General features: G+C 52.5%; 6 protein-coding genes across 6 annotated transcripts; 3 read left to right on the top strand and 3 right to left on the bottom strand.

Annotated features, from left to right (window-relative positions):
- Positions 1-863: 863 nt before the first annotated feature.
- Positions 864-1921, bottom strand: ASPSYDRAFT_55229 (uncharacterized protein; the record flags this gene model as incomplete). Its single annotated transcript, XM_040849001.1, has 2 exons — positions 864-1360; positions 1414-1921. 2 exons carry the CDS (start codon positions 1919-1921, stop codon positions 864-866), a joined length of 1005 nt encoding a protein of 334 aa, XP_040706148.1.
- An 886-nt stretch (positions 1922-2807) lies between these two features.
- On the bottom strand, positions 2808-3802 carry ASPSYDRAFT_143520 (uncharacterized protein; the record flags this gene model as incomplete). The annotated part of the gene is made up of 5 exons (XM_040841346.1): positions 2808-3038; positions 3120-3194; positions 3321-3569; positions 3629-3705; positions 3760-3802. 5 exons carry the CDS (start codon positions 3800-3802, stop codon positions 2808-2810), a joined length of 675 nt encoding a protein of 224 aa, XP_040706149.1.
- Positions 3803-4259: 457 nt separating this feature from the next.
- Positions 4260-6828, top strand: ASPSYDRAFT_55232 (serine hydrolase domain-containing protein; the record flags this gene model as incomplete). The annotated part of the gene is made up of 4 exons (XM_040849002.1): positions 4260-4333; positions 4586-4590; positions 5121-6294; positions 6381-6828. 4 exons carry the CDS (start codon positions 4260-4262, stop codon positions 6826-6828), a joined length of 1701 nt encoding a protein of 566 aa, XP_040706150.1.
- Positions 6829-7244: 416 nt separating this feature from the next.
- ASPSYDRAFT_144483 (sugar porter family MFS transporter) lies at positions 7245-8944 on the bottom strand (the record flags this gene model as incomplete). The annotated part of the gene is made up of 5 exons (XM_040841432.1): positions 7245-7381; positions 7427-7916; positions 7963-8475; positions 8536-8705; positions 8755-8944. The coding sequence occupies 5 exons, from the start codon at positions 8942-8944 to the stop codon at positions 7245-7247; spliced, it is 1500 nt and encodes a 499-aa protein (XP_040706151.1).
- Positions 8945-9330: 386 nt separating this feature from the next.
- ASPSYDRAFT_144145 (acyl--CoA ligase) lies at positions 9331-11140 on the top strand (the record flags this gene model as incomplete). The annotated part of the gene is made up of 4 exons (XM_040841405.1): positions 9331-9412; positions 9477-10088; positions 10134-10447; positions 10499-11140. 4 exons carry the CDS (start codon positions 9331-9333, stop codon positions 11138-11140), a joined length of 1650 nt encoding a protein of 549 aa, XP_040706152.1.
- A 656-nt stretch (positions 11141-11796) lies between these two features.
- ASPSYDRAFT_41004 (putative pyridine nucleotide-disulfide oxidoreductase AMID-like) lies at positions 11797-14588 on the top strand. The gene is made up of 5 exons (XM_040846195.1): positions 11797-12618; positions 12846-13036; positions 13096-13431; positions 13489-14169; positions 14230-14588. Exons 1-5 carry the CDS (start codon positions 12254-12256, stop codon positions 14352-14354), a joined length of 1698 nt encoding a protein of 565 aa, XP_040706153.1. The 5' UTR covers positions 11797-12253; the 3' UTR covers positions 14355-14588.
- Positions 14589-15114: the final 526 nt, after the last annotated feature.

The following is a 15114-nucleotide window of genomic DNA, read 5'->3' on the forward strand; positions in this document are numbered from 1 at the left end:
CTTCTTGTTGGATCGAGACCCTGGCAGCCTATCACAAGCCTCGACCCTCCAAAAGTTCGAAAAGATGTTGGATCATAAAAGGGGAGTTCTGTCTTTCAGATCTCTGAAGTATACTCTCTGCTAGGTTTCATACCTTTCCTTGGACAATAGAGACCATATGCCATGCCTCATTGTATACCATTTGCTTCTCAGACCCATCTCAGTGGGAGCCCCCGATGGTAAGGCCCATGGAATACCATATCCAGGCCCCGGTAGAAAACTAACATGAGTATAACCCACAGACAGAAGCCGCCGCAAGAATAACAAAGATTCCCAAAGAGATACGACAACCAAGAGGGATTCTTCAAGAATGGGGGAAGCTACTATGAATACCCGACAATGTCATGGCCCTATGAGCAGCAGAACGTGAAGGGGAGGGTCGTCCAGACTGCCAACGGACAAAGAGATGAGAGGAATGCCCGGTTTACTCGCACCATTACCGATCGAAACAAGAACATTAAAGGTGTGATTTATCATGCTAATGGCAAAAGGTCTGAATTCGAGCGTGCGAAGGAAGTATACCCACGCCGAGGCCCTTGTTAGGGCTTCTTAAAGTGCAAGAGCTGGACTCTTCTGTATGTATATTGATATTTGGCTTTGTATATTTGTTTTGACATACTTGACCACATCTATCCCGTCTATTACATTCATTATACACGTAGGAAACCATAGAATAGAAGGTCCTGCATTTATACGCAACAACAAACCACCATCCAAACAATGACTCCACCCCTATTCCTTAGAAAAATAAACCCCACTCCAAACCCACTCCCCACTACCTGTACTAATTAATCAATTCCAGCAATTCAGCGCAGCCCTTAAACTTAAAAAGTCTCCCGGAACTCAAAAGGCTCAAAGTCGCGGACAATGTTCGAGTACTCGCGGCGGAAGACAGAGTTGGGCTTGTAAGCCCGACGGAAAACAACCGACTGAGTGGAAGACGGGCTCGGGGTGGGCGAAACCGAAGCAGACGACGAAGGAGTGGCCGACGAAGACGGCGTAGCAGACGAAGAAGGCGTGGCAGACGAGACACCACCAGCAACAGAGTCAAGCTGGACGGTCTCGGAGTTCTCGAGGTGGCGATCGCACATCTCCCCGGGGCCAGCGGGCTTGAGAGCATCACCGCCGAGCTTCTTGATGTACTCGTACTGGTGCGAGATGGCGTCGGACTGGGGCTGGACGCCGGGGAAGCCGCCCTCGACGTTGGAGTCGTAGACCGCGACGACGATGTTCTGGGCGACGTTCTCGGCCTGGCTGGAGCGGGCGTAGTTGTCGGGGACGTGGGTGTCGCTGCCGTAGGCGTCGAGGAAGCCCTCGCTTGCTGTTGTAGTTAGTATCTTTCCGTACTTTGGTATATTAGATACTGGGACGCACAGCTAAGATTCTCGCCAAAAGCAGCAAAGCCATCAATGCCATGCCCCGTCTCATGGAGCATCACATCGACATTCTCACTGGTAGTCCCGAAGAAAGCGACATTACCGTCGATAGCAAACGCCGAGTTCGCACCGGGGAAGAGCAGGACCTGACGGACCCAGTCGCGCATGCGCAGGGGGACACGCGAGAACGTCTCGGCGGCCTTTTCGATATCGACCTCGACCTCCTTGTGGCGGCAGAAGAGCCAGGGGTCGTGGCAGTCGGAGTACTTGACCTCGTAGACCTCCATGTCGGCGGCCGAGTGGTCCTCGCCCTCGGCGAGCTCCTTGCAGTCCTTGGGGATGGAGCCGGCGGGCCACTGCGAGATGGTGGAGGTACGGATGGGCAGGGCGTTGGTGTTGCCCTCCTTCAGGTAGTCGAGGTCGTCGGTTAGGGCTGGCTTGTCGAGTTCCTGGGCCTGCACCAGGGCGAGCGCCGACAGGGCGGAGACGAGCTTCATGGCCTTCATTTTGATTGAATTGATTGGATTGAATTAGAGGGACGGATATACAATTCTGTGTAGTCTAGCGAGAGTGGACGAGGGTTGACTGTTCAGGGACCGCTATCTTTATAACAAAGCTGAGGAAATGAACGGCGGGCTGCAGGAGGGTCTAATCCTTCGTTTCCCTGCACGATCAGCCAAGCATCAGCGACACTCCTGGCCCCCAATCTTGGCGTCAGGAACTAACCTGTTGAAACTTGAAACAGCGAATGAGGCCTGCTGGCCCGCTGGCCAGCTGGGCCCTGCAGCGGGTCGCGTACACGCGATCGGCGCAGACACGATGCTGCAGTGCCGGGTGCAACGTTCTCGCGCTCCATTCCAGGTGGCTGTGAAAGTATAAACGATTCCCCGTATCTGTATCCGTATCTGAGTGAGAATCTGAGTTGAGTCTGCAGGGCTGCGACCGGCATCAGCTTATGGACTGCTTTTTATAGACAATACGAGATGACATGCCGTGTATGCATCTTCCGAGTAAGCAAGCAAGACGTCATTCACGAGCAAGGGACTGAAATAGAAGTTAACTACGGTATTCTGATATCCAACACCTCGGAGGCTCAGCCAGTCCCATATTCCAATGGCAATGGACACTGCTAGCCCCCACTGACTGAACCTGCAAGGCTCAAGCAGCCCCTGCAGATCCCACGGTCATCACCGAGATCCACACACAGAGGGCCAGTTCGAGAACTCGCACGGGCTGGCGTTACATAAAATCCCCGTGTTCTGCGACGCTGATGATCCTCTCGAAGTTGCTGAATGCTGACAGGGGCTGTCTTCACTGCCTTGTCACACCATCCTGTCCCTGCACAAACCATGTAACATCGCAACATCTCCAAGTCCATCATATTCCATCATATTACGCAGCTCGAGGCGCAGTAAACACCCAATCCTCAGGAAAGGTCGAGACCTGCACGCCCTCGCCGCCAAAGATGTTCTCGTATTTCTCAATACGGGTCTCCGGCTTCTCAGCCTGTCGATAGTACCCATGCACAAGCTTCTTCAGTTTCGGATCATTCCACATCTTCTCCATCCACTTCAGCACTTCGGGACTCGCATCGTCAAGCGGCAGGTTATACGTGCGAAAGCGCTGCGATCAACATCAGTGCAACAACAACTCCCAGTACAAAAATAAACACCAACCAAGGAATCGCAGGCATATCCATAAAACAGGCCAATAGAAAGCATCGGCGATACTAAACCCGCCAAACAGAAACCCTTCATCTTCATCTTCATCTTCAGCACCCTTACCCTTACCCCCATGCCCCGGTCCCAGTCCCAGTCCCAGTCCCAGTCTCTCTCTAGTCATCCTCCGCGCCTCATCCCAAATCCGCAACACCCGCTGAATCTCCTGCCTCGCGCCCGCAGAAACAGTCGCCAGCCCCTCATACCGCGCGATAAAGTTCGTGTGAAACGTGTTTCGCAGAGTCGGGAACCCGGAGTGCATTTCGGCGGTCGCGCTGCGGGCGAGCGCGCGCAGGGCCGGGTCGCGCGGCCATAGCGAAAGTTGCGGGTTCTGCTCGGATAGGAATTCGAGGATGGAGAGGGAGTCTGTTACTGTTATGGACAGCGAGGCTGAGTGGAGTACTGGGACGAGGCCGCTGGGGGTGTTGGTTTTGATCTAGTCGTGCTGTTAGAATTGGATAGGCTGGCTCAGGGTAGCGCAGTGTAGTACGGTACCTCGTCGAAAGTAAGCATTTTGGATGTATATGGGATCTCAAAGTACTCGAGGACTGTCTCGACGCGGGCAGTCCAGCCTGCTGCTGTGAGTTGGTGCACTTGTGTATGGAGGGGACATACAGAGGACAGACTGGAGTAGCGAGTGTATGTCCCGATGAGATGGTAGTCAGGCATCTTAAACTATATTTAGACACTATAACTGTTGATGAGGATTTCGAGGATACGAATAATAGACAAAATACGAATGATGTGCAGAGGTTGAACGAAGCTATATAAGGCTTGTGACTCACACCACGCCCTTCGCGGTAACCCCTGCAGGCCCTCGTATACAACCTTATCGCTCGTATCAATTCTCTCCAGATATCCAACAGCATCAGTAGATGTTATGTTACATAAATATTGTTAATACAGTCACTAATAATTCCTCTGCGCATGCTCCCCAACATCCTCCACGCTCTCATCATCCGGCCCGCCCATCGTATCAAACTCCCCCCGATTCTTATTCGCATGTTTCAACCCCCTCGTCGACCCCTTCGCTCCCGGCCAATTCGCTCCAAGCTCGTTCCCCGCGTTCTCGCCCTGCGCCGGGAATGTATTCCCCGTGCCTGTGATCGCCTCGCCGGTGAAGCCCATGTCCCTGGTGCTCCGCGGCATGTCGGTCGCGTTGTCTGCCGCAAAGGCCGTCGAGGGCTGCCCCGTGCCTTGGTATGAGAAGTCGGAATCTTCGGAGCGCTGTTCGGGGCGCGGGACGGATGGGATTGTGTTCATTTTGCCGGCGTCGTTGGGCATGGTTGTCCCTGTGGGGGCCATGTCGGAGAGGTTGCCGCCGCGGTGTGGAGAGGTCATTTTGACGTAGTCTTGGTGTTTTTAGAGTCGAATGTAGAGTGTATTAGAGTAGGCAAGAGTTATCTGAACGAATTAACGTTGATGAGTTTCGTGGTGGCGCGGTTTATATAGCTTCAGTGGGTGATGTCATGCTGGCTCATCCACGGAGTGACAGCACTATGATATCAGGAGACGACAGAACCAGGCATACAAGAGGGATATGACATTTTATTTGATTATCCGCCCTGTTACCCCGTATGCATACGCAAGATGATTAAGATGATTTCAGCGGATGATTTGTCTAGAACGGTCGCGCTCTTATTGCACATGTTAGCCCTAATTCGCCACAGCCCTATACAAGTAACATAACCTGGTGCTTCAAGATTTGTGGTGCCTACTGCAGCAATATACGAACATTTAATGGCTTAAATTAACCAGTCAAAGTTCTGGGTTAGTTAGGCATCACTGAAAGATCCCGGCAAGTAAGCACTAGCGTAGCGACATCGTGTAACTCTTAAACAGCCAACCCCGCGACTCAACTCAGCGAATAAACACAGTAAACACTTGACTACATCTCAAATGCGTATCCGAGAAATTACAGCCGTAGCAGCGGCCATCCCGCTGTGTCTCGCTGAGCTGCAGCATCCTCTAGGATACCAGTACTCAGAGACTCTACCACCCCACCGCGAGAGCCCCTTCAACGACGCCTTCAACCAGCGAGTCGAACAGATACTCGAGCACTTCCACATCCCAGGCCTCGCCATCTCCGTCGTAAACAATGGCACAACATTTGCCAAAGGCTACGGCCTATCCAACATCGCCACATCCACCCCCGTCACCCCCGAAACGCTCTTCTTCGCAGGCAGCACCACAAAGGCACACACGGCTGCTGCACTCTCCCTGCTTGTCGACGATAACGACAACTACCCTCACATCCAGTGGGATACACCTGTCCATACTATCCTCCCTGAATTCGCACTCAGTGACCCGCTTTACACCTCGCAAATCACCCTCACCGACATGCTCAGCCACCGCTCCGGCCTCCCGCGGCACGATATGCTCATGATGCTGAATACCACTGCCCAGGATATCGTAGCGAGGTTGCAGCATCTTCCACTGACAGCACCTATCCGCACTAAATTCCAGTACTGCAACCTGCTGTATATCACCGCGGCGCATCTAATTGAAACTGTAACCGGCTCGTCATTTGAGGAGTTCCTCCAGACGAATATCTGGCACCCACTCGGGATGACCGATACAGGGTTCGACCTGCAAGCAGCACTTGACAGGAATCTAGACGTTGCACAGGGATACTACTACGACACAGATACAGATACAGATACAGATACAGATACAGATACAGATACAGCTACAGAGGACGACACTGAGAAAAGAAAAGGAAACCTTTACCCAACAAACCGCACCTACAACCCAGCCATCACAGGCGCAGGAAACATCCTCACCTCCGCAACCTCCTACGCAAAATGGATGCGCGCCCTCCTTACTCGCCGCTCCCCGCCACTTTCGCACGCGGGATACGAGGCGCTCTTCAGCGCACATACCATCGGCACCCGCGTTACAACAGCCCCCTTCAGCGCGCCGGACCTTTATGGGCTCGGCTGGGTGATTCAGAATTACCGCGGGGAGACGATTCTGCAGCATGGCGGGGCGCAGGACGGGTATGGGGCGTTAGTAGTACTACTTCCCGGAAGCGGGTTTGGGGTGGCGATGCTAGGGAATTATATGGAGGGGATGAATGGGGCGGCGCAGGTTTTGGGGTTTGAGCTGGTTGATAACCTGCTTGGAGTTGAAGAAGGGAGGAGGTTTGATTGGGTTGGGACGTATGTATTCTCACCTGTCCCCCTTTCTACTACGTACCTAGTAGAAGGACTTGGAGGAGTGGTTATGCTAATTAAGTGGCACGCAGAATCGACAACCAAATTCGTCAATTCCAACTCACAAATGAGACATTCGACAAACTATACCCTGATCTGCCATCCATCGCAGAGCTCATTCCGGCTCCGCTGGACAGCGCCTCCTACACCGGTCGATACGCACACCCAGCCTATCCAACCCTAAACATATCCTCAACCTGTCCCGAGCGCGCAGAACCGCTCCGAAACCCCGCGAAATGGACAGGCGTGCGACTGTGCGGGTCGTTCGAGGATCTTGTCGCTCTGCCGGATGAGCTGACGTTTGATTTTTTCCATCTCACCGGGGGGTATTGGGCGCTTGTGCTTGGCCTGGAGGGGATGCATCAGGCTACGAGAGCGGAATTTGGAGTTTCCGTTGGTGGTGTTGTTGATAGGGTTGGGGTTGAGTTTGATGGAGAGATGATGCTTAAGGGGGAGAAGATCTGGTTTGAGCGGGTTTGATTAGTCAAGTCGACGATATATGACCGAGTAGTGGTGAGATGGGTTGTAGTTAAGTTATGCATGTCCCACTGAATAGCAAGGTGATATTCAGAATTATTGATCCTAGATCTGAGGCCCGTTATACAGAAGACAATCGCGGATCATCCACATTAAGCCTAGGCCGCATCTCAGCCAGCCCGCCCTCGTACAGATGACATCCGAGCATCCATGTTCACCGACCAGATTGGTCTGGTGTAATGAGGGGATATCGACGAGGTAGCGGGCGGAGTTGATTTCATGTCGAGTCGGTGCCGACAGACCATACCAGCTATTGGGTTGGTTGAATCCGCATTATTACAGGCCATGTCTGCCGTAAGCATAGCCTGATCCTCAAACTAGAAGTGTATGCCAAATTGGCAGGGATAGATTGGTTGACATCACTCCCCATCGGCCAGTGACTGCTCACCCTCAAGCAAGCCAACCTGATCGTCCTTGGCGCCGTCACCCGTGGAGAAATAACTCTCCAGTCCAAAAAGCTCATTCATATCCTCCAGAGACCTGTCTTTTGTTTCAACTATAACCCAGTTAGCAACGAACACAACCAAGAGGGTCAACGTACCAAGAGCAAAACGAACAAAGGCAAACGCCGCTACACATATCAATGCATAGACAACGTATAAACCCCAGCCAATGACATCGCCCAGCACAGGCGATACTTGGGCGACAACGTAGCAAGAAGCCCAGTTTGCCGAAGTGGCGAGCGCGTTCCCTTTTGCGCGCATCGATAGCGGGAAGATTTCGGATGGGTATGTCCATGCTGCAACGCCCCAGCTAACGTTGAAGAAGATGTAAAACAGGTACGGAAACAGGATTATGATATAGTTCCCATCAGATCCAGGGTGCTGCTCTGCCTGTTGCTGCAGTCCGGCGATTCCAAGCATAGATAGCATCATGCCGACCGTGCCGATCTGGAGCCAGGTCTTGCGGCCGAGTCGGTCGAAGTAGAAAATGGGGATCCAGGAGCTCAGAAAAAGGGCTATTCCTACACCTCCCGTAGCGAGATTCGCGGATTTGGGGTCTGTGATGCCTCCCTTTTGGAACAGCGATGGCTGTACAATGTTAGTCTCGGTCAAATAGAGACAGGCCAGCACTTACGGCGTAGTATAAGATCGAATTTGTACCGGTGATTTGCTGGAAGCTCTGAATCCCGCATCCCAGCACAGTCAGTTTCAGAATCGGGCTCTTCAACATCCCAATCCAGGACACTTTGATATGCCGCTCCAGCCTGATCGTCTCCTGTATCTGCTTGAGTCCTGTTTCGGCGGTTTCTTGTCCATGAAGGCGAACCAGAACCTCGTGCGCGCACTCATTCCTCCCCTGCGCAACCAGCCAACGGGGACTAGGCAAGACCCATCTGCAGCAGCCTAGACCCAGTACCAAAGCTGGGAGAATTTGTACTGCGAGGGCAATACGCCACCAGTTCGGCGTCGAGAGGAGACTGAGCCAGTAGTCGAGCCAGAACGCGATTAGCTCGCCAGTGCAGAGTATCATCTGCTCGATGCCGATCAGACGACCCCGGAGCGTCGAAGGGGCAATTTCGGATTGGTACAGCGGCACTCCAGCTGCACAACCGCCGACCCCGAGTCCGAGGATGATGCGCCCGATGATCTACTTATTTTATGAGTCCATGATATTTGAAGATGCCGTAAACACGCCGTAAACACGTACGATCTGCGGGATTGTATACGAGCCAGCCTGGATCGCAGCGCCGATAATACAGACAATACTAGCCAGCGCAAGCAGTCTCTCGCGGCCATATAAATCGGCCAGAGCGCCGGTGGACATGGCACCAGCGAAGCAGCCAATGTCATACATGGACACCACAGCACCGGTGACCACTGCCAAATTAGCACCAACACCAATACCCGGGAAGTGTGCCAAACATACAAGAATTAGCAGGCCGCATCAAGTCGTTCCATCGCTGATCGGCGACAATCATCCCCATAACGCCCTGGTCATAGCCAAACAGCAGCGCGCCCAGGGAGACGAAGGCGGCTAGCTTGTAGACGAACCATGGGTCGGTCTCGCGGGGCATCGGTCGGGGGGAAATAAGCCTCGTCTGCTTGAGAGACCACATATCTGCATAAACCATGGAAATCCACCTGCAGCTGGATGAGAAGTACTCTGTAGATGTTCAAGATGTTGTTGTTGGCTTGTCCAGGTTCTCCGCACTCCGCACGGCTCGGGGGGTCAGGTGACAGGAGTCACGGGACCAGGGCGTTGTATGCAGAAATGCCCCGGATGGCAGTTCGGATGCTGGGGGAGTTGATCATCGGGGAGGAACTAATTAGTGAACTAATTATTCGCCAATAATGGGCGCGGTTTATGCCTGTGGGGTGACGAATGACGACTGGGGTTCCTCGGCTTTCTGCACTGCCGAGAGGCGATGCGGGGAAGCACTCCCAGTCTTCGCTGCTTTCTCGCTGCCAGGCACTTCTCTCCCACTTTCTGTCCATGGACATCATGCCGCAGACGTCTGTTCCTGAGATTGGTATCTGGCAGTTACTTTATAACCACGGGGCGAAGCCGTTTCCTGAGAATCATGGTATTTCCTGATACTACATTCCAACAATCCGTATATTAACTATACTAACTATGTATCTGAGTAGTGATCTTCCAAGATGGCGCCTCGGAAAAGTCGTACACATATGAAGACCTTCGGACAGCTTCGCAGAACTTTGGTAGCTCATTACGGAGTCAATGGGGGCTTAGAAAAGGCGATGTGCTGGCGTTGATGTCCCCGAACTGCATCGAAACTCCAACAGTGACGTGGGGATGCCATTATATCGGGGCAGTGGTCGCGCCCGTTAACCCAGGCTTGTCTGCACGTGAGCTTCATCAACAGCTCTCTCGCAGTCAGGCAAAAGGGATAGCTGTTCATCCGAATTGCCTGGGGACCGCCTTAGAAGCAGCAAAGTTAGCTGGGCTCCCCGAGAGCCGGATACTGGTCTTGGGAACGGAGAACGAAAGTGGGACTGGAGTTACAACAGCTCAGTTTATGGATAAGGCTCCGTCCAGCCCTACCAAACCCGCGGACATCCATCCCGACGATGTGGCCTTCCTCGTCTACTCGTCCGGAACAAGCGGGCCTCCGAAAGGCGTCATGGTCTCTCATCGCAACGTCGTCGCGGATGTCGTTCTACAAGCAGCGATCGAGGGACCGCACGTTAACTGGAAGAACGATCGAACGTTGGCTGTGCTCCCGACGTATCATATATACGGTGAGTCCTATAGATCCATACGTGCCACAAGTACTAATCATGTAGGCTTGATATGTCTTGTATACCTCCCGGTCTTGCTAGGAACATCGACAATATTCATGGAAAAGTTTGATCTGCAAACCTTCTGTAACCTGATTCGCGAACATTCAATCTCGCACGTCTACGTCGCACCGCCAATCGTGCTCCATCTGGCAAAGAATCGCTCGATCAATGGCTCAGACCTAGCTTCTCTGCGGATGATCACATCTGGGGGTGCACCGCTCGGGGAAGCCCTAATCCAGGAGACATATAACCGCTGGCAAGTCCCACTGCGACAGGCGTACGGATTATCCGAGACGACCTCTGTCTCCCATATTCAGGTAATTAAATATATTCAAACTTTCGTTGATAAATGCTGACATCTTGACCAGCGCTGGGACAGCTGGAACAAAGGCACCGGATCAAACGGACCCGCAGTACCAGGCGTGCAAGCCAAAATCGTAACCGACGGAGACCGAACCGCCGCCGTGAAAGAAGAAGGCGAGCTGTGGATTCGCGGGCCTACAGTTTTCAACGGCTACATGAACGACCCATCCTCCACAGACGCCTGTTTCACTCCGGACCGGTGGTTCAAGACAGGGGACATCGGCTACGAGGATGAGATGGGCAACCTATACATCACAGACCGCGCAAAAGATATGATCAAATTCAAGGGATTCCAGATAGCCCCCACGGAGCTGGAGGATATCCTGATTGAACATCCTGCTGTTAGTGATGTCGCCGTGATTGGAGTCTGGAACGAAGAGATGCATTCCGAGGTGCCGCTGGCGTATTTAGTAGCGAAAGGGGATGCAAAGGATAGTGATAACGTGGCTATCTCGGTGATGGAGTATTTGAAGGGGAAAGTGGTGCACTATAAACATCTTCGCGGGGGCGTCGTCTGGATCTCGCAGATTCCAAAGAGTCCCTCGGGCAAGATCCTGAAACGGGTCTTGAAGGATCGAGTTGCCGGCGTGGACAAGGGGAGGCAGATCCTCGCTCCTGAATATGCTCGCTATCGATCGAAGCTGTAAAGCGTACCTTGCCCAGCTTACATGCTCTAATGAATAGCTGTATGATATGCGGATAGAAATTACATAGATCGTTGAACCTCATGCTCTCCAAGTTTTTGAATATACTTTCAAGTTATGTACCGCCACTTGCACCGGGCTAGTAATTGTCTCCCGCAGAGGTGGACGTTGGGCATGTCTGCATATGCAGATAGCCGTCTGCCTCCAGCAACTGTCATCTGTATGGATTATGACGGCTATAATTACCAGGGCACCTCTGTCCCCTTTACCATCCTAAATCTCTCCTATGAGGACATTGTCAAATCTTCGGATGTGAGGTAGACAAGTGTGCCCAAATCAGTGCAAGTGCCGTATCGAATAACGCTTCCGTGCAAGTTGCGACCAATCGAGCGTATGACGACAGGCGAGACGTTGGTTACCAGGTACAAGTCTGTCCAGAGATATCCCGCAAGCTAAAACAGCAAAAAAAGTCTTGTTACCAGATGGATCTTTGCACTGTCTGATATTTTGTTCAGATTCTAGGACGAGAAGGCTTGTTAATGAATGCCTAGTGTTCGCTGGGTTATAGAGTTCGTGCTGTACCAGAAACGCGGTCCAGGCCGCCAAGGTCTTATCTGATCTGTAATATTACCGTATGTCAGTGTCGATCCGAGACCGGACACTATCAATCTGATAATCTTACCCCACCCTTTCTTGGGAAGAGGAACGCTTGCAACGCCTGCAATTGAAGGAAAACTCTTCATTCGACCTTGGCATTTATCTCACGTTTGATTTCCGAGTCTTCGGCGTCTTCATATTGGGGTCTTGGACTTCTCTTGGTGTCGTGCTGCTCCTGTCGGTGAGGATTCCGCGCCCTGTTTGACTCGTGCAGCCTTGGCTGGTCGCCCTGATGCGATCATGCGAGTGTCTGATAATGGTGAAGTCGTTTCGATACAGCGGTCAGTTGGTATGGACGTGGAATTCCTCAAAATCGCCAGTTTGGTCAGCGACGGATTCTTCGGATCCATGCGATGGCGTCAAGCTGCCGACGCCGGACGGGCCAGTCCACCAGAGAACAGAACGAGGCCCTGACCCTGGCTGGCATGAGTGGATTCGAAATAGTGGGGGTATACGAGCATGTCATTGTACCGCAATCATATATTCCCCCTAGCCTCCCACTCCCGGCAGGGGTTGGCTTCCAGTGGTCCTTTTGTTTTCTCACACCAAGACAAAGAGATGTTTCCAGCCCTCCGGAATGCGGTCCGTCTGCGGCCGTTGATTCGCTATATCCAGAAGGATCAATTGCAACCCCTTCGACTCCAAAGTCATTACCGATTCGTGCGAACCCCACCCTGCGAGACACCTGGTCTTCAAGGAAACCTGCACCAGCGTCGACATGCCCACAACCACCGAGCCAGACACCAAGACGTGGCAGGCCAGGGGGAGCAGCCAGGAAACGTGGAGGACTCTCAAACTAAAGCAGTTCACGAGAGCGCGTACCGGTTAGTACCCGTAATTTGCCTGTACGACGCCAGCCGTATTACGGGTGGGGCCTGTTAGATTGATAACATCCGTTTTGAGCCGACTCAGTCCACTCGTGACTCGGCTGGTCCCCTCTTTTACTCCCCTTATCCCCTGCGTTTCTCCTCTGTCTCGTTTGTCTTGCTTCTTTTCCTGCTGTAGAATCGATCGTGCTGTGCTGTGTTGACTTGTTTGTGACAATGCATAGCTTCAAAGAATCAACGGCTCCCTTCAAGGTCCTCATTCTGGGCGGCTCGTATGCCGGCCTCGCGGCTGCTCTTAATCTAGTCGACCTCTGTCACGGCCGTCGACATCGGTTCTCTATTACAGACGGCGACAATGGTACCGGGAAGGTGATCCCAGTGCAGGTCACGGTCGTTGACCCCCGCGATGGCTGGTGTATGTCTTCCCATCTTAGTACTTTGTCAGTCAAAACAAGCTACTCACCACGTTAATAGTCCATCTAATCGGCCAGCCTCTCGCTCTATCATCTAAAGAATCTGCGGAGGCATTTTGGTGCAAATACTCCGATGTGCCGGCCCTCCAGACACCGGAAATCCGCACCGTACAGGGCACAATCGACTCTTTGGACTGCACGTCAAAGAGAGCCACCATCTCCACATCTCAAGGCCCTATCCAGGAGTCCTACGACTACCTCATCACCTGCACCGGCCTGAGCCGCGAGTTCCCGAGTGCTCCACGCTCGGTTACACGCGAGGCCTACCTGGCCGAGTCAGCGCAGAACCTCGCCAACGTCCGCGATGCGCCAAAGGGCGTTGCCATTATCGGCGGTGGTACGCCATCTTCTCTTACCTTCAACAACAACAAAATATAAGCTAATTAAACAACAGGGGCCGTCGGAATCGAAATCGCCGCCGAATGCAAGATGCTGCACCCACACACCAACGTAACCCTAATCCACTCGCGCGCCTCCCTCCTCTCCTCCGAGCCCCTGCCTGCCGAATTCTCCTCAAAGGCCCTCGACATCATCCGCTCCAGCGGCATAAACACCATCATGGGCGCCCGCGTCAACTCCACCACGAAGACACAAGACGACAACGGCGACGACGAATACACACTCACCCTCTCCACAGGCGAAACCCTAACCGCCAGCCACGTCATCAACGCCGTCTCGCGCTTCACGCCTACGGCGCCAAATTACCTCCCAGAAGGGATTTGTGATGAGGAGGGGTATATCCGGATTAAACCGACGCTGGAATTCCCATCTGATGCCTCCCTGCCCGCGGAGATCGCAGGGGATCATTATGCCGCTGGCGATGTTGCGCGGTGGTCGGGCATTAAGCGTGGCGGGGCCGCGATGCACCAGGGACACTATGCGGCGCGGAATATCCACCAGAAGATGATGGCCAAGGTGTATGGGACGACGCCCGAGTTTATGGTTCTCGAGGAGGTGCAGGCGGGGATGGGCATTGCGCTGGGTGAGACGGCGCTTTCGTATTTCCCGTCTATGGGGCTGGGCGAGGGGAAGGAAACGAAGAAGATATTTTTCGAGGATGATTTGGGGTTTATGAGTATGTTTATTCCTTACCTATCTCTTTTTTCGTTTTGTGAAATATGGCTAATTTGTGTAGTTTGCTATAGGTGGATGCAGCTGGCTAAGCCGATGCCAGGCCCGGTCGAAATGCCTGCCAGTGAGGAGAAGTCTACGCCGGTCAATGTAGCGTCGAACCCGACCCCTGTCGAGGCTGCTGCTTGAGTTGCGTAGTTGTGTATCTTATTATATCACGGAGTAGTTTGATTTCAGGCTCAGCTATCGGGATTTATTTTATTTTATTTTTTCGTCAAAAAGGAGCTTTAAGGCTGGCTTAGACTTTCGGCTAATTTATTGTTAAATGTTATCCATTTGATATTTACTTCGTATATTTGATGAGTACATCCTCCAGTTAACCACTTTAGTGAGTTGTTCCTACTTCAGCCATACCAGCACTGCTCTGGCTGAGCATTATCAGAACAATGTCCTGACTCTTAGAACCCGGTGATCGCTCAGGTAGTCTCGAAACAATTTAATCTGGTTCTACAGTGGGGTTCGCAATTCTGCAGGTAATTGGCGTATTGCCAGTACAATCTGATAAGATGGATTGACTGATCAGACGATTAACATACGGTAATGGCATGCAGACGTCGCAACCAGGCCAGCTAGAAACTCTTAAGTCTACTTTGTCGAGACCGGCTACTCATCTTTCTAAAGCATCTCTTGTTGATGCTCAATTGGAGCAGGCCAAATTGGAAGGGCGCAGCCCTAAGGCTTAGGTGATGTCTGCCCTTGCACAGAGCATGCAGGTATTTCGGTTTCGAGAAGTCCTGAGTCCCTTTCCACGATGACCATTTGTACCTTCTATATCAAACTTTATCAATTCCATACAATTTAGAGCTCAGGCCTAAGAAACTCGGGAGGGTCCTGATAGCGGGAGAGAATTTACCCGCCGATCCATGTCCGAGATGGAGGTTGAAAGGAA

This window comes from Aspergillus sydowii (assembly GCF_001890705.1).
Source record: "Aspergillus sydowii CBS 593.65 unplaced genomic scaffold ASPSYscaffold_2, whole genome shotgun sequence".
Classification (NCBI taxonomy): domain Eukaryota; kingdom Fungi; phylum Ascomycota; class Eurotiomycetes; order Eurotiales; family Aspergillaceae; genus Aspergillus; species Aspergillus sydowii.